This window comes from Callionymus lyra, chromosome 16 (genome assembly GCF_982586985.1).
Source record: "Callionymus lyra chromosome 16, fCalLyr1.hap1.1, whole genome shotgun sequence".
In the NCBI taxonomy this organism is placed as follows: Eukaryota; Metazoa; Chordata; class Actinopteri; order Syngnathiformes; family Callionymidae; genus Callionymus; species Callionymus lyra.
The window spans coordinates 11,442,905-11,466,793 of record NC_141833.1 but is presented as its reverse complement, the minus strand read 5'-3'; the positions used below and the strand labels follow the sequence as shown (position 1 = coordinate 11,466,793).

The window sequence follows — 23,889 nt, the reverse complement described above, 5'->3', positions numbered from 1 at the left end:
TAATGTGTGTTTTATAAAATGTCCGTCTTGTAAAGAAAAATGTCATTTGCGTCATAAAAGCATGATGTGACTCTCACAGGGTTGTCCTCCTTCTTTTCTTCACATACACGTGTCTTCAATCTTACCCTGTGTAGCTGGGATAGGCTCCATCATCCATCATAATATAATATAATAAATAGCATAGAATAGTCATAATATATCTTAAAATAGGATAGTGCAGTATAGTATATTTTAGCTTGGCAGAGTATAGAAAGCATAAGCATAGTATACAGTGGTATAAAAAGCATAGTATAACATAGGCATAGTGCAGTATAGTACAGCATAGTGTAGTATTGTCTAACATAGTATTGTGTAGTATAGTATCATTAAGCATAGTGTAGCACATTAAAGATGGCATAGTATATTATAATATAGCAAAGCATAGCTTAGCATAGTATAGCTTAGCACAATATAGCAAGCCTGGTATGCTATAATAAAGAGAAGCATTGTATAACAAAGTATTGTATAGCATAGTATAACTTTGTAGAGTATAGTATTGAATATTATAAAGTTGTATAGTATATCATAGCGTATTATTGCATATGCACTGTTATACTAAACCACGCTATGCTATACTGTTTTACGCTATACTATGCTAAACTTTACTATACCACACTACACAGTACTATACTGTATACTATAACTATGTTATGTGATACTAAATAATATTATTATACTCTATGTCACGTTATACTATACTATACTAAACTCTATGTCATGTTATATTACACTTTAACTACACTAAACTCTACTATGTTATACTATACTTTACTATACTACTCTATGTCATGTTATACTATACTATACTAAACTCTACTATGCTATATTTTACTCTACTATGTTCAACTATACTAAACTATATTACCATGTCATGTTATACTATTCTATACTACACTAAACTCTACTATGTTGTACTATACTATACTATACTACTCTATGTCATGTTATACTAAACTATAATAAACTCTACTACGCTATACTATACTATACTATACTACTCTATGTCATGTTATACTATTCTATACTAAACTCTACTATGTTAAACTATACTATACTATATTACTCTATGTCATGTTATACTATACTATACTATACTAAACTCTGCTATGCTACACCATGCAATGCTGTACTATACGATACTGTACTATTCTAAACTATGCAATGATAGCATTATTCTGCATAGTGTAGTAAAGTATAACCAACACTTTATATTAAAAATGGTATAGACTGCAGTAAAGTAAAAGCATCGCACATTTATGTTGCAGGTCTGCACTCTCCACTATGTACCACTTCAGTTTGCTATCCCTGGAAAATGGATTCCTAATACTTGGAAACATCTTTTTTCAGTCCATCCATAGCCTCGGGAAATAAGGTAAGGTAAGGTAAAACTTTATTGATCCCTCAGGAGGTCTCCTTTGGGAAATTGTTTAACAATTGTTTAATTGTCAGACGTGCGATGGTGACCAAAGTAACCTGAAAAAACTGAAAAAACAGGAATATACATTGTTGTATGTGTCTATGTTATTAGCCTGGTAAGTTAGGTAAGTGGTAAGTTGTTGACTGTTATACTGTTATTATTATATTTGTTATTGTAAGATAGTGGCCAAAAAATAGTATTTGATATATACACCTATCAAAAAAGTATCAGGATAGTTACTGAAAGGTAGAAAGAAGCTTAAAAAAGCTATTGACCATAACTAATAACAAAATAATTATTAATAACATTCCATTCATTTATTTAGAGGTGTTTTTGATAAATGAGTTATTTTGGTTTATTTTTGTCTTTTGTTTTATTTTAGAACACATGTGTTACATTAGATAAACACCAAAAATGTTGCAAGAATCCAGTTGAGGAGCAGAAAAGAAAAAAGTACACAATATTAAAATATCAAACACATTCAAAAATCAATCAACATTATTGACAAATCTGACAAATTGATTGAATTGATTGTCACCTGTTTCAATTATTATTATTATCAGTATTAGAATTTGGTGAAAAGGTCTTTCAAAATGAATAATCTCATTTGTATAATTAGAATAGATAATATTGTATCTATTCTATTTGTAAGTAGTAAAGTAAAAAAAAAAGTAGTTGTTTAATACAAAATTGTCATCTCAGATTAAGAGTGACCGTGTGACCCTTTCTTTTCTTTCTTTTCATTCTTGTCATCTGAGAGCTTTGATTTTTTTTTTTTTTTCATTTTTTTATGATTGTAAAAGTAAGAATAATAAGTTCCTTTAAAAGTAAAATAAATACGTTATTACAGTTTAAAATAATAATAATGATAATAATAATAATTAATAAGACTTTTTTTTTACCTTACAAATACTTATTTCTATTTGGCTTAAGTTTAAATTAAATTAAATTAAATTAAAAAAAATATTTAGGATTATCAGTATCACAATAAAACGCTTTATATTATAAAAGTCTAAATAGAAAAGTATATAAACGTCAACGTCAGTTTAACAGTTCACCACAAGATGGCAGTATAATACCAAAGTTTGATTACAACAACGACAACAAAAAAAACTACAAAACGCACCGAATTCGTGTTTCTTTTATTTGTTTTAGTGACACACACATTTCCCTTTCACGGCTATCCCGGGTCTTCCTGCTCAGGCAGACAGCTGAGTGACAGGCGGGGGGCGGGATCAGGAACATGGCTCTCCAGGTGATGGTGTGTGTGATCAACATCTTCGATTAGATGTCCGCCTAACAAGTTTGCTCCCCCAGCAGCGGCACCAGCAGCCCCCCGGTAGCCCAGAGGAGGTCCTAAAGGTCACCCCCAGAGGTTAAAGGTCAACACACACACACACCTCCGGGAGCCATCTTGCCTCTCTCCCCCTCTGCCGTCCGGTCAGTGTCACTGCTCCCCCTCCCTCCCTCCCCCCCCTTTTTTTTTTCCTCCCCTTCCTCCTCCCTCTCTGCCTCCATCTGAAATTGATTGTCTTCTACCATCACAAAGACACTTGGTTCTGATTGATTGATTGGTAAGAGAAGAGGGAGAGAACATCGACGGTCTGAAGGAAAAAAACAAATGACGCCGTTTTCATGCACTGTTTGTCCATCGGATGTAGAGATCAGAAAACAGAACAACCGTGTGAGGAGTGGAAAAAAGATCCTCCAGACTACTTCTACACACTGACATTAAAAGAACACACTTGATACAAAAAAAGACAAACTGTCTCTCCCCCTCTCCTCCCCCAGTAGAGGTACAGTTAATCCTGCAGATTATATACAAGTTTATAGTATCCATGCATAAAGGAACCGCTCATCCCACCTCTGGAGGTTTTCGAGGCGTTTCGCTTTTTTTAATACGCTTTCACGGGAAACACACAAGTACATCGATCAAATGAACCCAAAAGTGGAGCCGGACCAGCACCGGTCCACAGCTTATGTAAATCAATCATGACAACTTGACGTGACCGCGTGACCCTTTCTTTTCGTTCTCTTCATCCTTGTCATCTGTCAGAGCTTTGTTTTCACCCTATTTGAATTTTTTTTTTTATTTTTATTTTTTTTTTATACGATGGTACAAGTATGAATAACAATCTTCTTCACACAGTTAAAAAATAATGAATGATGTGTTTCTCGATTAATAAACCTTTTTTTTATTTTTTTTTTTACTTAGAATTAAAATATCAATTTGGCTTGAATATGTTTCCAAGCTCATGCTGGTCTAAATAAACAAAAACAGAAATAAAAAAAATAGAAAAAGAAATAAGAAAGACTTTCAATTTCAGGGTTTGATTTAATACTCTCATCCATTCATTTATCTAGTCATTAAAAATGACTCATTTTTTACTCATTCATGTCAACAACAACAAATAATAATAACGTTTAAAATGTAGTTTCTCTACGAAATCCTTTTTGATTTATTCCTCATTTCTGTAATTATTATTTTAAATTAAAGGTGAGTTGTTTGAAAATACAAAAGATGAATATAACAAAAGATTCATATATTACTTTAAGTCATAAGTTTAATTTTTACTATCTTTTTTTTTTCTCTTTATTTTAACCATATCTCGGTTTGACCTTTGACCTCACCCATTGATCCCTAACCGGACGTGCAAAAAAAACAAACACACACAACGTACGTAAACAATAAATATGTTAAAAAATAAATAAATCACAAATTAATAAATAGTAAATATACAAAAAAAAGACTTTGGCGTCTCTTGTTGCTGAACGTTATTGTTCCACTACGTCAAAGTTTTGAGGTATATCGAGAGGAATTGTCTACACACGCGGCCTCATGGGGGTCGAGGGGGTCTAGGGGGGCACTGGACAGAGGGACTAGTGAAGAGGGTTTGGGTGAGTGTGGGGGGGGGGTTGTCAGAAATAGGAAAGTCATTTTCTGTAGAAGTTTGAGTTTATCTTTGATTTTGATCATACACACACACCTGCGCTCAGGTTACAAATTACACAAAAATATCTCTAGCAGGTGTGTGTGTGTGTCAAGAGGAAATCATTTAAATGACGCAGAAGAACACCCCCCCCTTTTATCACCCGGTGTGTGCACCCCTTCACCGTACATGTGTGTGTGTTAGTGTGTGTGAGCAGTCCAACCTCTGCATGAAGGAAAAAGGCACTCAACTCTTCCCACGTTACAAAAACACCTCTTTGTGTTTGTCAGGCAGCACGACTGCTCTGTGATCATGTGTGTGTGTGTGTGTGTGTGTGTGTGTGTGTCTGTGTGTGTGTGAGTCCCTGGTCCAGTGTGTACATACTCGTCGTGTCTTTGGTATTGAGGCTGTTTGGTCGCCACACACCACTTCACAAACACAAATGTATTTCCCCCGGATTTCTGGAGCACAGGCGTCGACGCTGGTTGCACAATACTCCCCGAAATAATAATCTTTAGATGTGATCCTCATCTTAAACAGTGAGGAGTCTTTAAAGATTAGTTTTTTAATCATCAGTGATGGTAAACTATACAATAAATATGGCGGTGATGCGTTAAAGACATCTTTAATTTAAATTTCTCTATTAATTTTACCACAGCTTACTCCCTAAATAGTCGATCCTAGCTGCATATGAGAGGCTGGGGACACCCTGGAAAGGTCCCCAAGCACAACATTAAACAATTGACTGGCTGCTCTACTCTGAGTCTCCGCTGTGTGTCTGAGCTCCTCACGCTCTGCCTCAAAAACTTATGATTTGGAGTCAGATTAGTCCTCAGACGCTCTTTTTTTAGCAACATCTTTTGAACTAATGGTGCTTTCGAGTACAAAATGAAGAAGAGCTCACATCTATTATTAACAGTTTTTGCAATCTGGTCGAATCTAGTTGAAGAAGCTGTGAAAAAAACATTAAATTTACCTTAAAAAACTAATTATTTAATTCGTTATTTTTTAAATGAAGGGTAGTAAATCATCCAGGAGGACCGGCGCCTGTGCTCAGAGAGGGGGGGAAAAGAGATGCGTGCAGTGCACCGCATCCCATAACCCCGACATTAGGTGGAACGAGCGAGGGGCGTCTGATGCGTCCGCCCACCCGTCCGCTCTCTTCTATGATTATCTCCCGCTAGAAGATGCTACACAACAAGTGGCCGGTCGCACGACGATTAAAACCAACATATTTACACAGAGAAATGAGGCGGTCACCATGGCAACATAACACATTTCTTCTCAGCAGTTTTCGAGAGAAAAAAAAGAAGAAAAAAAACGTCTCTTCCTGTTCATGACACTCACGCACAAAAACAAAAAAAAGAAATCGGCACAGTCAGTCACTCCTGGTATCTCGTCTGTGCATAGAATCCATGACTTCTTCACTATCTTTTGTCCACAAGGTGCTTCTTTACACGTAGCACGACACAATGTGTCTGTGGTACTAGTTTACCCGCATCAATATTAAGGAGAAAGAAAGACAAGACAAGGGGGTTTAAGGGGGGGTTAGGGGGGGACAGGGGTCACTTTAGCAAGAAATAGCATAGATAAAACAGAGATTAAATGAAAAGATTATTTACACTCTTTGACAATTCTGAGGTATGAAACAGGCGGCGAGCCCGTAGTGCTAGTTTTAAAGGTTGTGATGACTCAGGCCGGGCGTGGCCTGGAGATGAGGGGGGTCGAGGGTGAGGGTGGGGGGGGGGTTGAGGGGGTTACGGACGGAGCGCCTGTTCGCTGATTATCGTAACGAGGCAAACGTCATTGGCACTCGGGATCCTATATTGTGACATTTGACCTCTGCGTTTGGCCATGAGAACAGAGCTGACCTCCCTCCATCGCACCCCGCCCCCCCCCCCCCCCCACACACACACACACACCTCCCGAACCCCACCCCCAAACACACGAGCTCTTCCCCTTCCGTGATTGTTCTAACCTGATCACGTGACTTTGTCGGATTGAAAAGTGTTGTGCGGTTGTTGTTTTTTTTTTGGTAGCCGGCTGAGTCACAGAATTCCACGCTGCTGAGATGTGGCGAGGACCTTTGACCTTTGACGGAGGGCTGCTTTGATTAGTTGCTAGTCTAGCACGTTAGCATTAGCAGGATTTGTTTTGCTTTAGACTTCTGATTCTCCTGGTGTAGGAATTACATTTTTTTTTTTACATTTGATTCTTGTCAACTTTACCCTTTTTGAGCCTCAACTGTACGTAAATACACTTTTTTCAGAAACATTTTGAAATTATGTTGCGGCCATTTCTAATTTTTAAGCGATGCCTTCACAGTCATATAAACTTTCATGTTCCGAATTCCCAAATTTAGTTAGATATTCTCAGTCATACTGGTCATTCGTTCTTTTATAAACAATATTTTTACTTCTATTCTTCACATTTCTCCTCATGTTTTTATTTAAATTTGGTCAAACTGCTTGTACAGGACTGTTTGCTAGTCAGATGACTTCATCCCTCACAAAATTCAAAACAAGACTTATTATTTGTTGTCCATGTTTTTTTTATCTTTAAACTAAAAATTTAGATTTTTCAATTGTGTTACCGTCTTAGGTCTTACATGACCAGCAGGGGGCGTCGTAATGACGCATGACCAAATCACTGCAATGGCGCTGTGAGTGGAGGGGTCAAAGGGCATTTGATTGACACTTGACACGTGAACGCAGTCCACCATCAGCCCAGTTAGCGAAATGGGGAGAATTGCAGTCAATGATTCGGACTGATTGTGATCAACAGGTTGTTGACAAAGCAAACCAGCAATCGCGTCCTCTTCAGGTCCTAATAACAGATCCTCAGCACAGGCTGGCAGTGAGATTCTGTGATTTTTCTTTGGTGTAGAATTACTGAAAGCCTCGTGTGGTTGATTGACAGTTGCTACAGGATCTTTGGTTTGTAAAACATTCAGGTCTAAACACATTCAGTGATGAGGAATCCCCTGCTTCACCGTCAGGCTTTGGAGAAGGTGGCGACCGAGGAGGTCCCGGGGTGGATGGGGGAGTCGTTCCGGTGAGGCGTGTGCACGTGGCCGTGGTGGACTCCGTGGCCGTGCTCCTCCGCGTCCCAGCGGTCCGGACAACGGCGGCGTGAGTTCATGAAGAAGTTGGAGACGGTGGAGAGCTCCAGGCCCAGCTGCTGCGAGATGGTGACCTGCATCTCCTTGGAGGGCCGGCGGTTCTCCCTGAAGATGGCTACCAGGGTCCGACGCTGCAGGTCTGTGAAGACCAGGCGCTGCTTCTTTGGCACCTGGTTACGCTCTCGTCCTCGGTCCTCCTCCTTACGCTTACATGCTGGAGAAACAATCACATCAAGTTCAGCTCCGACGGATCATAGAAGAATGTTTTCTTCTTCCAAACCACAGGTCAACACATGCTTCTTTAAGGACGACACTCGTGTGTTAATAGTTTAAAGGGTTAAGTTAAGGTTGAGAGTGTAAAACAAATGTGTTTTAAATGTGTTTCAGGAACATGTGATTTTATTTCAGGAGTTCTTAAAAAATTTAATTTCCAAAAATGAGTATGTAAATTTGTTTTTGCACTTCTGGGCCACCGTAGTAAACAAATCCAGTACAATTGTAAATAAATAGAGACAAATTCAAATCTGGATAAACCTCTGCATGTTATTCTCAACTTAATGAAAACAATAAAGATGTTTCTTACTATAGGACAACTCACGCTACAAAGCTGGCTGAATTTAAAAAAAAAAGAAGAATCAAGTGCAAATAAAGACTAACTATATTCAAAATATATAAATAATGAACCTTTAAAACGTGTTTGCGCTTGTTGCTTTCAGGAATGTACATTTGCTGCAACAAAATAGATTCTTTTTTTTGTACTGAAGTACGACCAAACTCTACCTCATGTGAATCTACAACATCATTTAAAACTCAAACCTTTTCAAAATAAATCATATTTAGTGCAATATCTCCATGGACGTGTCGCTCTGATATAGACTTCCTGCCTCCATTAGGCTAAATAAAGAGGTTACTCCGCTGACATGTCTGGAATTCCAATATTTTCCTCTACCTTTAAAATAAAAACATAAAGTTGTAAATATATTTATAGACTAAATAAACCACAACAGTAAATACACAACTATGCAGTAGTTAAAGTATTACACGTTATGTTTGAATAATTCAGTAAATAAAAATGTATTTTTGGTGTTGATGTGACTAGAATGAAAAAAATGATTAAAAAATATGAATATGTAGATGTAATAGAGAGGAAACCTGTTATATTTGTGAAATAAAGGATATATAAACAAGAACTTGCTAAACTAAGCTGATCCCAGTAGTTCCAAGTGATTTGAAGGATTGAATAACTGTTGTCTTAAAGAATATATTGATACAATATTATTCCATTTTTTAAGGAAATAACTTTTAATAAACCTTTTTATACACTTTGTGAATACTATGGTATATTGATGTGTGTGTTTTACTCGCAGTACACGACAAACAGCTTAATTTTGCGACAACAAATCTTGTAAAAGACTACATTATAACGTATTTATTTATTTTTAATCAGTTAAAAGACGTTTCTTTTGTTCGATGGTCTCGTGCGTGTGTGTGTGTGTGTGCGCGCGTGCGTGTGTGTCGGCTCCGGCTGTGGAGACTGGAGGGAGTCTGTTCTGTTCTGCTGCCCTAAAAAGCTGCAATGATCGATTTTCCGCGGTTTTCTCCCGAACACGTGGTCCAGTAATCAGGGCTCCCTTCCCCACCCGATCGATCCTCATCGATCCGCGAGGAGGTGTGTGTGTGCGTTCGCGTGTGTGTGTGTGTGTGCGTCCGTGCGCGCCCGCGTGTTACGCGCCCACTGCCAGGGGAGTAGGAGTCGGGAGCGCGCGCGTACAGTGACAGACAGTTGTGGGAGAAATGTTTATCAGTGCAGGAACAAAGAAAGATGTGTGTTTGTGTGTGTGTGTGTGTGTGTGTGGACACTGCATGATGTGGGTGTGTAGCAGAAGTGTGTATGCAAATGATTGATGACTCTCCAGCAGGTTTAGACAACAGCAGTAAACAGATTTGACTGTGAGCAGCGGATCAATATGGCCGTGCACACTGGAGCCAGTGACTGTTTTGGTTTGTCATTGTTCATGTTTGTAAGTGCAAGCGAAGCATAATTACTGTGTTTTGCCCTCAGCAGACTCCATGTTCCTGGTGCGAGGCTGATCCTCCTTTGTCTCCATTAGAGCCGTCCCCGTGTTTCCCTCCAGACTCCCAACTCTTTTCCCTCTTGTTGTGTTTCTCAATTGTTTTAATTTGCCCTCAGATTGATAGCCACCATATTGATTGATCCGCACTTCAGAACCATTTCATGGAACGTTTATTCAATTGGTTCGGACCCAGCCAAGCCCGAATCTCCTCACGGCTCTTTAAGTGCTGTCTCCAACCCGACTCAATACGCTCTAATGTAATGACTGAATGCTACTGCTAATATAGTGATAATTTAATATGTAATGCCTGTTTTCCAACAACTTGTGCGACCGGCCATTTTACACTGCCAACACTCTTGCCGGAGCGAGTCGGCGGAGCCAGAGGGCCCCCCTCGACAACACGGGCGAAGGGGCATTAGCACAGGACCTGAACCGGGTCAATACATATTTCAGATAATCAATAGGTCCATTTCAAATGAGAGTCCTGTGTGCGCCGGAACATTCTCCGGCACTGCGATGAATAGGACCACAGGGAAGTCAAAGAGTGAGCTTCTTATTAAAGTGGCCTCTCCTGAGGAAAGAAGCGAGCGTGAAGCTATCTTTAGCCGCCTCATTATCAAATGAGCTTTTCAGAGAAGGACCCGCAGTAACACTCGGAGAAGTCTCGAGTGGCACTCGCTCATGTTTTCTGCTGTCAATGAAGATCTCGGGCCAGGAAGATGCTCCAACAAAACACAAACATTCAGCTCAAAGTGCGACCTTTGACTGGATTAATGTGGCCCTCATGAGGTCAAAGATCATGTAGAAACTAACCATTTTATTTTGTATTTATAACTATTATTCATTACTAATATCTAAATATTAAGATAGGGTTTTTATTTAAAATGACCAAGATTTAATATAAAAATATTTGGATAAAAAGGTAATATGAAATACAATAAAACCATAATTTTAGCGTAATACGGTTGATTTTAACAATTGATTTTGTACTTTTCGCTCCTTTATTTTGGCTTCAAAATCACCGACAGTCACTGTATAAAATGTGGCCCCTGAAGAAGTTGAATTGCCCAGCAATGACCAGTAAACGACAGAAGATGAGGAGGAACACATGTGGGTCTTTACAGGATATGATGTTGTCATATTTGCGGGAACTGTTTTTGATCCATTTGAAAAAACACATTATCTTTCAAACAAACAACCAGATCAGCAGGTCCTCGGCTATAGGAATGTTTTCTTTACAGCAATAAGGAACCAATGGGATGATTATAACTCCAGTTCAATAAGCATTTTAAAATTTAACAATCTATCAGGAAGAACGATCGTTTTATTGACTTTTATATGAAGAGCAACTAATTTGTTAATTTAAGTGTCTATTAAAAAGATCTTGAACTCTATTGTATCATCAGTGTCTGTTTGTACAAAACTCCTAATACAGATATTTACATCAGAAAATTTGCTTAAGCCCCGCCCACTGAAAACACTTAATAACCACACACACTCTGCTGTGATCGAACATCGAGTTCTGTCACCGCGTGTCATCAATCCAGGAAGTCCCCACCTCAAAAGAACTTGTTGTATAAACAAAGCGGGGCGTGATTACAGCTGGCTGGAGGAGGAGTGAAGCCATTATTATGCCATGATGGTCTCTGCTCTCGTAACCTCTCGTTTGCTGAGATTTCAGACGGGAGAGAACTTTATAAAGTAATAGCTTTAGAACATGGTCGTAATGAGGGACTTTCTTGGAGAGGACGACTTCAACGTTTGAAACATGCGAGTGAGTCAGTTTGATTTTCACATTAGTTGCCGTTTAACTTGCTTTATTCACACACGCTGCAGGAAGGAGAGATCACACCACACAGAAATAGGATTAATAAATCGAATTATTAAATTAAATGTGTTGTTATTATTGTCTTATTATATTATTCTTTAATCTAATTTGTACATATAGTTTTCTTTTTCTTATCCTAACGTGCTACATTGAGACAATTAAAGGAATACCCTTTTTTTTTTCTTTTTTTTTTTACAGTTATGACCTCAAGCTCTTCCCAAAATGTTAGATGTGATGCATAGGAGAACCTCTTCCCAAGCAATAATGCATGCTTATATTGACTTAAAAATCGAATTATATACTTAAGCCATTTAAATGATCTTTAATTTGGAATAAAAAAAATGCGTTTGTGTGAAAGTGTGTGTCAGAGGATTGCTTGAGGTATGAACAAGTGAATGAGTAAAACAAAAGGCAGTGCGGGGGAAAAAGATAAATAAGACGGTGTGAGAGAGAGGTGGAAATGAGGAGGGAGAGAGGGAGAAAGGAAAAAGGAGACAGTGAGGGGCAGACGGTGAACTAACCGCACCGTGCTGCTGCTAGTCGACGCCTGGACGGAGGGCTGAGACCGGGCTCTGTGTGCGGTGAGACGGGCCCTCTCCCGTCCTGGACGGACGACTGCAGGCGAGAAACAGTTTGACGTCAATCATTCTGTGTCACACCTCTCTGATGTAGGCTTATCGATTCTATTGATCAGGTTATAGGCCTATTCATTGTTGGGGAAGCAAAAGGGCCGAGCGAGCGTCCATCCTCCGTGCGCGGTGACGCGCGAGCGACGGAGGATCCGAGCGAAACCTCGCCGCCAAAATCTGGCAGAAATAGCCCGCGATTGATCAGCATTGAATTATTTGAAAGCTTTAGTTTATTTGTCGATATTTAAGCAGTGTTGTCTAGTTAAGACAAGTGATCGGCAGCTTCTTACGAGCTATCAGATATCGGCTTGTCTTTAACACAGTCCGATTATTGGCTCGGTTCTTTATGTCTGCGCTCGTTTTACCAGCTCGAGCGGTAGTTAAACAAGAGCGCCTTGAAATAAAGCTGTGAGCGGATTATAAAATAAATACACACACAAATGTGCCATTTCCAAGTGAAATAGAAAAGTATAGCGTGTAAAAGGCGATACAGCGATCGATTCCGGGTCGTATTTATTATTAAAATGTGACAGAATGAATTAAATAATAATTAAAAATGGAGCGTGTTCTTGAAAAAAAAAAGAAAATGGACGTGTGTTGTTTTTTCTCGGTTAATGCAAGTCTGCTTAATATATTTCCTTTCTAAACATTTTTTTTATCATTATTAAACCATCCTAAATTTAAAAAATGCCAGATGTCCTGTTTTTATGATCAAACAATTATTTTAGTAAATAATATGATTCCAATCATTTTTCCACTAAATAAATGCGTTTATTTATTTACGTTTTGCTTTCTTGGTCCTAATCAGTTCTATTAACATTGGAAATATATATATATATATATTACATTTAATAAAAAAATAGATTCACAAAGTGAGAGGGAGGAATCATTAAACGTATTCGTTTTCAGCAAGAGATTAAGTAAATAAATGAATGTTGTGGTAAAACCAAATATAGGTCAGTTTAAAATCGGCGACTGATCAGATATTAATCGTTGGTGTGTGGATTCGAGTCCAGCTCTATCTGAAGTTGGAGGTAAAGATCTGCTTTGCTGATTTTGGTCTGGAGCCAGAAGTGTAACACAAGGGGGGAGAACTGGAGAAAAGGGGGAGGCAGAGGAGAGAGTGAGAGCGTGGAAGAGAGCAGAAGAGAGGAAATCAATACCGATTCAGAGCAAGTCAGATAAGCCTGAACAATGTATAGCGCAGACACACTCTATAACCCAGTCACACACATGTGTGCACGTGGAACACACACAGACACCCACGTGCACACCGACACACACCCATCTCCCCATGAAGACGTACTACACAAACGCCATAAACCAGCAACCTTTGAAGAACCCTGTGACATCACAACCTTCTTAGAGGATTCGCTGACATGTGCAGAAACACATCATTACAACTCTGAGCTCTGGCTCTTTGTCTGCTGCGAGAAGCTCTCTGATCTTCCCATGTTGGGATGCTGAGAAAAGTCAGCGCTGGTATTCTGATTCATCTGCAGGCAGATGTGTTGTATTGACATTCTGGGCTTGTTTGGGGGTAAAAAAAAAACCAGGCTTTCCAATCCACTTACACACCCCTCTCCGTGTGTTTAGGCAGCAAGATGGTGTGTGGTCCTCGTCTGCTAACCGCAGATTTTACTTTGCTTACCTACGAGATGCTGTTACAAGCCCCGCCAGCAGCACTCTCTGCATCTCTGCCAGCCCTCTCTCTCTTATGCTTATCAATTATTAAGGTGTGTATTGATCCTTTCACTAGCCTGCCTCTATCTGGCTGTTCACACAAAGCCAAACCTGGCCGCCCTCACTCAATCAATGACATCTCGCCGCTCTTCCAGCTCCCATCCACACCTCACTTCTCATTTTTGGGGGGCTCCTCTTAATCTGCCTGAAGACTCCCTGTTTGTGGGTTTAAAATAAAAAGAGAGGAACATCAATGATGGGTATTAATCTTTCATGGGACAAACAAGTTTGATGGGCATCAAACGATGTGTCTGAGTGGACGGAAATGCTGATATTGTTTATAAGCGGCTTTTTTCTGCCCGTAATGGACGTTTCCCTGAAACTACCTGTCTGTCTGTCGTCAGGTGAAAGTGATATTACTGTCATATGATGCAGGGAGATGGAGAAACAAATGTATAGATGGAGAGAAGGAGAGAGAGGAGTGGCGGAGAAGGGGGTGGGGAAGGGGAAACGGCAATATTGATCCTCTATGTGCAAAGCCAGGCAAACAGTAAAAGGACAGAGCAACACTATTAATGACACTCACAGCCTCTGATACTAATCCTCCTATCTATCTATCTATCTATCTATCTATCTATCTATCTATCTATCTATCTATCTATCTATCTATCTATCTATCTATCTATCTATCTATCTATCTATCTATCTATCTATCTATCTATCTATCTATCTATCTATCTATCTATCTATCTATCTATCTATCTATCTATCTATCTATCTATCTATCTATCTATCTATCTATCTATCTATCTATCTATCTATCTATCTATCTATCTATCTATCTATCTATCTATCTATCTATCTATCTATCTATCTATCTATCTATCTATCTATCTATCTATCTATCTATCTATCTATCTATCTATCTATCTATCTATCTATCTATCTATCTATCTATCTATCTATCTATCTATCTATCTATCGTCCATGCATCTATCTATCTATCTATCTATCTATCTATCTATCTATCTATCTATCTATCTATCTATCTATCTATCTATCTATCTATCTATCTATCTATCTATCTATCTATCTATCTATCTATCTATCTATCTATCTATCTATCTATCTATCTATCTATCTATCTATCATCCATCCATCCATCCATCCATCCATCCATCCATCCATCTATCTCTCTATCATCCATCCATCCATCCATCCATCCATCCATCTAGCTATACAGTATAGGTTTAAATAAAACTTCAAACACAAATGTAAACAAGAATATTATTATTATTATTATTATTATTATTATTATTATTATTTTAACTTTGGTGCTGCATTCGTTTGACTCAATACCCAAATATGGATATTGATTATACTAATGTATTATGTATTTTATTAGCTTCTTAACGGGTCACTCTTTATAAAAATGAAAAATACATTATAAATCAAAGAGAATGCTTAAAACTGATATAGAAAACAGATACAGCCAAGTAAATAAAACGATAACACATCTTTCTAGTGATTCAAAAAGGTAAATATGTTTCCATGCAGCCAACCAAATTATGGTACATTTGAAATTGTATTGACTATTATACAATACATAATTAGACAAATTTAAAATATAATATATCCGGAAAAAAACATAACAATGTGAGGGAAGTGTGATACAGAAGTCAGAAAATATAAAGTGTAAGTGTTGATTCGGCAACACATGTGTGTAAATGTGTACAGAATAAGTTTTATAAGACCAGATTCAGCTAAAATAAATATGTTTTCATGTAACATAAAAACCTTTAAATGGGTGGTGAAACAACAACCAACATATATATATACGAATGTTTTAACAAATGAAGATACACTTTTGTATAATATTTGGATTCAAATGTCTTGTCAACAAGGCATCAATGCAAATGCAGTTAAGGATGTGCATGTAAAACATTTTGCTCATTACATTTTAGTTGATGTTTGAAGTCTGTTTCTACTGTCTGGTCCACATCCGAGGTCCGATCAATATTTCATCAAACACTTTTCTTTCTTTGAAATAGAGAGGTGGTCCAGGCTGTGTCAATAAGCTCATGTTATGTGTTGTTCGCTGCTTTTAAGAAGAAAAAAAATATTGAAACCCTGATTATTCATTTTGTTGTCTTTCACATGCACCTGTTTTCAGAGTGTGTTATTGATCAGGAATCTGAGGGTCATCCACCAGTGGGGGTGAAGATGAACACAATAAATGAATAATAACATGAGAAGTATAATCTATGTGTGGATGTTGAATTTACAAGTGTTTTTGTGAAGTGAACTATTTATTTTGAGTCGATAACATGAGCACCTGCGTGTTGAACTCTCCATGGTGCAGATGTTCTAACCTGGGTTTGAAGGATATTTATAATTTAAAGAAATCTTACCTGCCAACCTCAGGGCAGACATCCTCTGGAACTCGGGCTCCTGCAGCCACTTCCACATTCTCCTGAAGGTCTCCCGGCCCGACTTGAGTTTACTCCAGGGTTTGGGGTTCCGTAGCAAGTCCGACAAAGTTCCTTGTGACCTGCTCAAGATCCTCTGGGCAAATATGGCCTGCGGGATTGAGTATCGCTTCAACTCGGCTGTTATCCTCTGAGCCACTTCTTTGGTGTTTATCTCCTCGGCCTGGATCCCGGACCCCGAAACTCCGTGGCCCCCCGAGCCGTGTCCGTGTCTCTCCCGCTCCCCGAGCATCACGGGGCCGCCGGCCTGCGAGTGCAGGTGCGCGTGCGGGTGATGGTGCATCCCGTTCAGGTTGGAGATCATGCTGTGGCCGTGACCCCCTAAACTTCTCGCCAGGTGCTCCTGGTCGCTGCGGGACAGCATGGAGGCGTGAGACTCGAACCCGGACACCGGGGACAGCATCTTGGCGTCGCCGGACAGATGTGGACCGGGACCGGGACCGTAGGAGGAGAGCGGCTGCTGCGGGTTGTGCAAAGATCCCAGTCCGCCGGAGAGCGGGGACAGTGAGCCGTGGCCCATGCCGGACATCTCTTTCGGGTAGTGATTGTACAGGTTCCCCATGGACGCGAGCCCACGGTGGTCGTCCCGCATCAGCGTGAAGCTGCCGCTGACGTTCGCGGCGGTGATCCGCTGGTGGTGGTGCGAGTGCGGGTGGTGGAACTTCTCGGAGACCGTGGAGATCGGAGGTAGATGCTGGAGGGGCGTCAGGGTGGTGTAGGTGTTGCTCAGGCTCATCCCGGTGTCGCACATGCTGCCGATCGACTGGTGCAGGTGTCCGGACAGCCCGGACGGGTCGCTCCGGTAGTCCCCGTTGGAGCCCTCCAGGATGGACGCCATGCCGGACACCATGGCCGAGCGCGCGCCGTGCAGGTTCCGGGAGGTACCGGGAGACGGCCGGGCGTGTGAAGAACTCATCAGGTCTCCGACCTGGGAGTGTGAGGAGACGCTGTGGAGATTGTCCATGGTGAGCTCCATGACTGAAAACAAATATATCGTCCCACCCTCCCCGCCCTCGCCCCCTGGTCTCGCTCCTGTCTCCCACTCAGGGACGCGCGCGCTCCCTCTAAAACCCTATCCGTCCTGAAGCGTTGAGATGAGCAAACCGTTTAAACACCGATCCATTGATTAAAAGTCTCTCATCAGTCCAGTTCTGACGGTCCAAACCAAGAACGGAACCGCGCGCGCTCTCTCTCGGCTCCGTGGTTCTATCCGCGTCCGTGGCTGGAGCTCATCTGTGGTCCTGCAGCGCTGCACTCGGGCAGGGAGAGCGTGTCAGGGAGGCGGGAGCGCGCGTCGGTGTGTTTAAAAAATGAGTGGCGGGCACGAGCAGAGCGTGGTCGTTTACTTCATGAGAAAACCACAATAGCAAAACTACTTCTATTCATCAAGTTAGTTCATAATAACATGTTAGTATCTTCGAATATTAACAGATTCACTCATTTTAATTTCTACTTCATTGCGCATGCGTCAACCTCAATTAACTTTTTTATCATTAGCAAAAATAATAATAATCGCGCACCCAATTTTTTTTTGTACGCAAGGTTTGCTTACAGATAAACTTTGTTTTCCCACGGACTGTATGGTTTTGCATTTATACCCTCAGTGATAAACCTGATCGAAGTATTGACTGACAGAGATTAATGACACAACTCAGGCCGGATAGGGGGATGAGGAGAGAGGAGGTGAGAGGAGGAGGTCACGAAGTTAGTATCGCCACGTTGAAGGCCACGAGAAGTTCAGTTCAGATGCACACCTCACAGAGTTGTATTCGCTCCATATTACAAGTAAACGCGTCATTTATTTGAATTACAACATGACGCCGCTGTTTAATAGGCGTCATTTATTGCGATTAATTTGTTTCGCAAACAAACTTAAGACACATTCTTTACTGCAAGGTCTAATGTCAAACTAGATCCCAGTGAGGAAAAGGGGAATAATAAATACCTATTTCAAAGCAACACACACACACACTGTGACTGATGTAAGCGCGTCGTTCCTCCTTCAAATACAGCCGATATACTGATGCTGTCCGCTTCATCTGGCTGTCAGCAAGTGTGTGTGTATGTGTGCCTCTTTTAGTATACGATGTATTTAAATATTCAAATAGAAATGATAACTTTTGACTTTCTAAACTGGAGGAAAAAATAAACAAGTGATTAAAAAGGGAGCAATAATAAAAAGGAAGTGTTTTTTTAAACTATGTTTAAAAAAAAGAGTCTTATCCTAAATCCTCAAATGTTATAACAAAATATAAATTGTTTTGATTAAACTTAATATCCGTCATTACATTTGCAGGTCAACTACAAAAACGAAAAGAAAAACAACGTTTTTCCAGTTCCGGGATGAAAGTTAATCGAACAAAGGAAACCTAGAATAAATGGTTCACATATTCTAAATAATAATAATAATAATATTTATAATTTATATATATTTAATAATGACGATGTACAGCGTCGCCGACTTTAAGTAAATTATAAAATCCTAATGCGCACATTCACGTACATCTGAAGGCCTTTATTCACTGCTTTTAAATATTTAGGGAGAACATTAACACATCGGGAGATAACATTTTATGTAGGAAATATTTTTTAAAGTAAAGTACACTTGTTCCTACAATTGTTGAACCCTTACCGTGAAAGCGAATGTGGCGAATCTGTTTTCTCTTAACTTCTCAAATTGATCGCTGCGGTCGATATATTGATCATCGATGGTTCAATCTCGCTCGCAGTTGTTTCCTAAACACACAAAGACATTTACGTGAGGATATTCCAGCGTTTATTCTCTGACCTGTGGCTTTTCACCGACCGACATCGGAGTTTTTTGGAGGAAATATCGTCGTCGCGGGATGGTTTTTATCCGAGGCCTCGACTCACCTCTGGTAACAGCTTTTCTTTTCGTTAGCTGAGCAACGACTCGCTGCCCGGGACTGTTGAGTGAAAACATATTAGTATTCGAAACGTTCCGAATGTACATTTAAGTTAAAATGACGTTTAAATATAGAGGCGGAGGTGTTTTTGTATTTCCAGCGCATACTCACATCAAAGACTATATTAAAATGGATGCAGCAACAAAGGCTTATAAACCGAATGTTTGGCTGATTGTGACATCATTATATCTCATTATAATATATAATAATATATATATTATATATATATATATATATATTGAAATGAAAAACATGTATTGCGAATTAAAAATGTAATGTTTATAAATGTGTATTGAGGCTGATCATCTATAAACACTGGATATTCACAGCAATCTTTTATTAATACATGCAATGGTCCAATATTCACCCAAAAATACATTTTAATTTCATATCTACTGTGCTGTAATTTTTTGTAATTTATTTATTTAAAAAAATGTAACAGTTCATAAACTTTCTTTTATTTCATCATCAAGAAGTGTAAGAGACGAGAGCTTGTCTACGAGGAACAGTCAATTTAGCAGGAACTAAACGATTAAGAAGAAGCTGAACAGCAGTTTATGTTTGAGCACAAGATTATTTTTTTATTAATCTAACTATATTATTATTTTTACTATTTATATATTTACTATTCATCTTACACTCTAATTATGAGCTTAATGGGTTTTATATACTGTATGATAAATATTCTAATCCCATGGCCAATGAAGAAACAGATAAAGAAAATATAACTATAGATATATTAAAAAAAAAAAAAAAATTCTTGTGATGTTGTCATAGCACAGCAGACGTATGTGATTTTGTCCTACACATTTTCTTACATTCCATTTCCAAATATACATGTGAGCCCATTCTTTTATATGATGAATGCGTTTAGGGGATGTTTTTATTTTATTTATTTATTTATCTTATTATGATATTTTTGACATTTTTCAAAGTAAATTAAACTACTATATGATAGCCTTTCAGCGCTTAAGCGGCTATAATTGTCCCAAGCGTCAGAAATAATTTGTTTTATCCATCCTTACAAAGTATCCCCAGCCCATCATGGTGACATTTTCATTAATCATATCTCTTTTTATCACCGGAAAATGCCAGGATTACAACTTCCCCAGCATCTGTATCCTCCAGGGCACGGTTGCTTAGTAACAGAAGGAGAGATGTATTGAGACGGGATGGTCAATCAATTTCCCTGTGAGCTGTTTGCTTAAGTATCACGCCGTCATATTGTTTCTGCTCTTAACTCTGCTGCCTCTCCACAAGTGACGGCACATATGTGAGCTAAATCCATTCTATCAAGATGCCAGTGGACATTGTACAAGGTCTGGATTTCCTCCGTATGTTTTATAATGAAAGGTCAGAGGTCAGCTGAAGGGTCCTTATGGGAAATGGACTTAGTTTAGCAGCTTATTCCCTCAACTTTTATCTTCACCAAACACTGACGCTTACCCATTTCTAATCCACAGACACATCATAATGTGTATAAGAGAAATATGTAAGTGGAGTTTATCATCGAATCAGGTGAAATAAATAATATTAACCAAAATCAAAATAATTGATTTTTTTTATAACTCAACACAGCTTTTATTTAAGAATATCAGTGAAATTGCCGGTGTTAAACGGCTTTTGTCCTCATAGACAATTGTTAAAAACAAAACATGTATTTTTTTAAATGGTGCTCCTTATACTATTTTTAATCAAATAGGTACAGATTTGAGGAGAAATCTGAACGTTGGCTGACAACATCAATCCTGCATCACAGCAGTTGACATTGTCTGTCGACCCACAAACAACGAAAGCGGATCCATGTCATTAATTTACATTGATTCATCTCGGAATGTAATTAATACGATTTTTAATTGCTTAACCCAATGTATCCATGTATGATTGTTGAAGAACAAATATGTACGAGTCACTTCTGCAGATGAACAAACTCAGCGACCCCTAATGAAGATTGAGCGAGGAGATTTTTGGGGGACATGGAGTCAGAGGAAAGTGAGAAAGTCTCTTTGTGAAATGACTTGCTCTGATGGCACTAGATGTATTTGTGATGTTATATTCTAAGACGTGAAATTGATACAGTAAAGTTGGTTAAAGCAACACTTTGCTGAAGGGGAAAGAAAACATTTATTGATCATATTCAACTTGTTATTGTTTTTATTCTATTTTACTCGTCCAACTTCTTCTAGCTTATAGAAAGTCATGCATGCTAAAACTCATGCGTCAGTTTCAGTTTTTCTACTTTTGGTTGTTTTCTAGATGTATGCTAATATAATACGGTGGTCGATAAGGTTCACAACAAATTCAAATAGCACAACAACATGAAGCAACAACAAAATATAAGCATTACAATTTAACATTGGATGAGCATATGGAATAACAAAAATAACTAATATACTGTAAAAATGGAGGATTTATCTGATTTACGTCATTATTTTAACTTACTTTTCCAACACATCTTGTTTGAAATGGTCCCCTTATTTCTTTATAAAACCCCAGTTAGTTCTGTCGTGGATTTTTTATTTTTTTATTATTGTGGCTTTGCCGTTATTTTTTATTTTTTTTAATTTTTTTTTTAGAATCCCTTATTAGTCCCGCGAGGGGAAATATTGTGGCTTGATGTTGGTGTGTTGTGGTCGTGGCAATTCTGTTGTGGCTTCCAATTTTGGTTGTACCATTTGCATTTGTTTTGAGCTCTCCTCGCAAAAAAACCTGCAAAAAGGTTTAAAGCTTGTGATCCCAATCAAGGTGTAATAATAATAATGATGATAATAATAATAATCCATTTTATTTGTATTGCACTTTACATTTGGTCGACAAAGTGCTACAGTTTAAAAGCAGGATAGAGACATTAAAACAACATAAAGACATTAAAAACAAGGCACAAACATTACAATATTAGAAGTAACAAGATTAAATAAGATCACATGTAAGTTAAGACAGTGAATTCTTAACGTTTACCTGTACACACAATGTTTTTGTGCTTTGGTGCATTCGCTATTTAAATAAAACTTAAATTTGGTCTTAACAATCTCTTACCATTTAATGCTATTGAAGCCATTCTTGATCAATGGAAACTACAGCGCCCTTAGAACCAGATGGATACTTCTCAGATCTGGGAAAAACAATTTCCTTGAGATATTTAGATTCTTTTTTCAAGGAAAATTCATTAATTTTTGACCTTATCTTTCGCATATTTAGATTGTAGAGGGAATTCTGTACTGCCACCGCAAGAAAATCCCATTTTGTGTTTACAACACTGTCAATAAAAGTCTGATGAGTCAATCCCAGCTAGTTAGGACGAGTGGCGGGGAATATGAACACGTCACAAACCTGTCAGAAGATGCAAAGAAAACACACAGAACACACAATCTTACAGTGCTCAGGTTATTTCTGTCATTATTGGACTGCTTGAGAAAACCGGAGAAATAAACGCGAGCAAGGGTAGAGCTACAACTTCTACAAAGAATTGTCTCAAGCTGGAAGTGAACCCGAAACCAGCAGAGAACATAAACAAGCATAATTTGTGACCTTTAACTGGAGAAGAATAAAGATCAGAGATTTACTCCACGTCTACTTTCCTGGTCACTTCCTGTAGGTCGCCTGGAGCAGAAGCGGAGAAATATGCGGGTTTCATACATTCCATCGATTCCACCCTTGAACAAAGAGAGACGGATAGAGATGGAGGGTGGCGGGAGAAGAAGGAGGGATGAGAGACGGATGGGAAGCAGTCGCTGATGGCGAACTTCCTTGTTTAGCTCGACAATAGTGTTAGTAGTTAATGCTAATGTTATTGAGACGACGGCGTCCATTCATTTCAGCTCATCATTACGTTGTGTGTTTACGCTCAGGAAAGTGAGTCAAGCGTGGACAGAGTGCTGCACGGTGCTGAGTGAAGGATGGAAGCGTCGAGCAACAGGGAAGAGGAGAGGGAGAGTTGGGCCGGTGTTAAGGTGATTAGTCTGGTGGGTTGGCGATAGAGAGGGTTGATCAATAATCTATCGATCTCCCATTGCAAGTGTCAGGGGGTAGTGGGAAAGTGAGGGAGGGCGAGAGAAAGGATAGGGAGGGAGTCGGTCCTGGCTTGACTTTTAAAAATCCTTTACTCTGTGGGTGACAAATAACCTATTAGATCGCAGGAGAGCTGGAAAACCCGGAGCAGGCAGACACACACCTGTGCGTTTTTATAAATAATGAGTCACTTTCAAATAAGCGCGCTGAAGCCACCCCCCCCCCCCCAAAAAAAAAAAAAATCATTTCTGTAAGTAGTCTGGAGGAACTATTGAGTTCAATGCAGTGAAGTTACTTAGCAGACCATTACTTGAAAGAATTCCTGTAGGCTGAAATATTCACCGAAGCAAGCCGTACTCGATACACACACGCACACACGCACACACACACGTATACACACCCTCCAGGTTTAACATTGCTCAGCAATAAGTCAAAAGCAGGTGGGAATTTTGAAGCGGAAAATGAATGGAGATCATTTTACTTAAACAGACCGCAACATGATCAATGAGTGTTTGTGAGGAATTAACAAGCACAATGACAAAAGAGTGTGCGTCCGATCCCGAGGCCTCGTGGTCACACACAGCAGTTATTAGCTTCTGATGAATTAATACAGGGATTATTCTTGTTTGTTGGCTGTTCGATGTTGAATGTCTTCCAACTTTCTCCTCTCTGGATGAATACTAAACTAATGTGCGGGCCATTGTTTGGTTGGAGCTAATTAATTGTAATCTTTCATGGATCAC

General features: G+C 39.1%; 1 protein-coding gene across 4 annotated transcripts; it reads right to left on the bottom strand.

Annotated features, from left to right (window-relative positions):
• Positions 1-7,284: 7,284 nt before the first annotated feature.
• Positions 7,285-19,214, bottom strand: onecut3b (one cut homeobox 3b). Of its 4 annotated transcripts, XM_087811948.1 has the most exons (5): positions 19,086-19,214; positions 18,844-18,947; positions 16,134-17,158; positions 11,937-12,025; positions 7,489-7,721 (listed from the first exon to the last, which is right to left on the bottom strand). In XM_087811948.1, the coding sequence occupies exons 3-5, from the start codon at positions 17,125-17,127 to the stop codon at positions 7,623-7,625; spliced, it is 1,182 nt and encodes a 393-aa protein (XP_087668074.1). In that variant the 5' UTR covers positions 17,128-17,158; positions 18,844-18,947; positions 19,086-19,214; the 3' UTR covers positions 7,489-7,622. The 4 variants fall into 4 exon arrangements, 2 of the variants coding, with proteins under 2 accessions (XP_087668073.1, XP_087668074.1); XR_015713586.1 differs by lacking the exons at positions 11,937-12,025; positions 16,134-17,158 and having other exon boundaries at positions 7,632-7,721; XR_015713587.1 differs by lacking the exons at positions 7,489-7,721; positions 16,134-17,158 and having other exon boundaries at positions 11,941-12,025.
• Positions 19,215-23,889: the final 4,675 nt, after the last annotated feature.

What these genes read in the sequence shown, in the direction of transcription:
- onecut3b (XM_087811947.1), bottom strand. Translation starts at nt 17,187, where the DNA reads ATGGAGCTCACCATGGACAATCTCCACAGCGTCTCCTCACACTCCCAG. An exon ending in GTCTGCCCTGAGGTTGGCAG is followed by an intron (nt 7,722 to 16,133) that starts GTAAGATTTCTT and finishes TTGTTTCTCCAG; the next exon opens with CATGTAAGCGTAAGGAGGAG.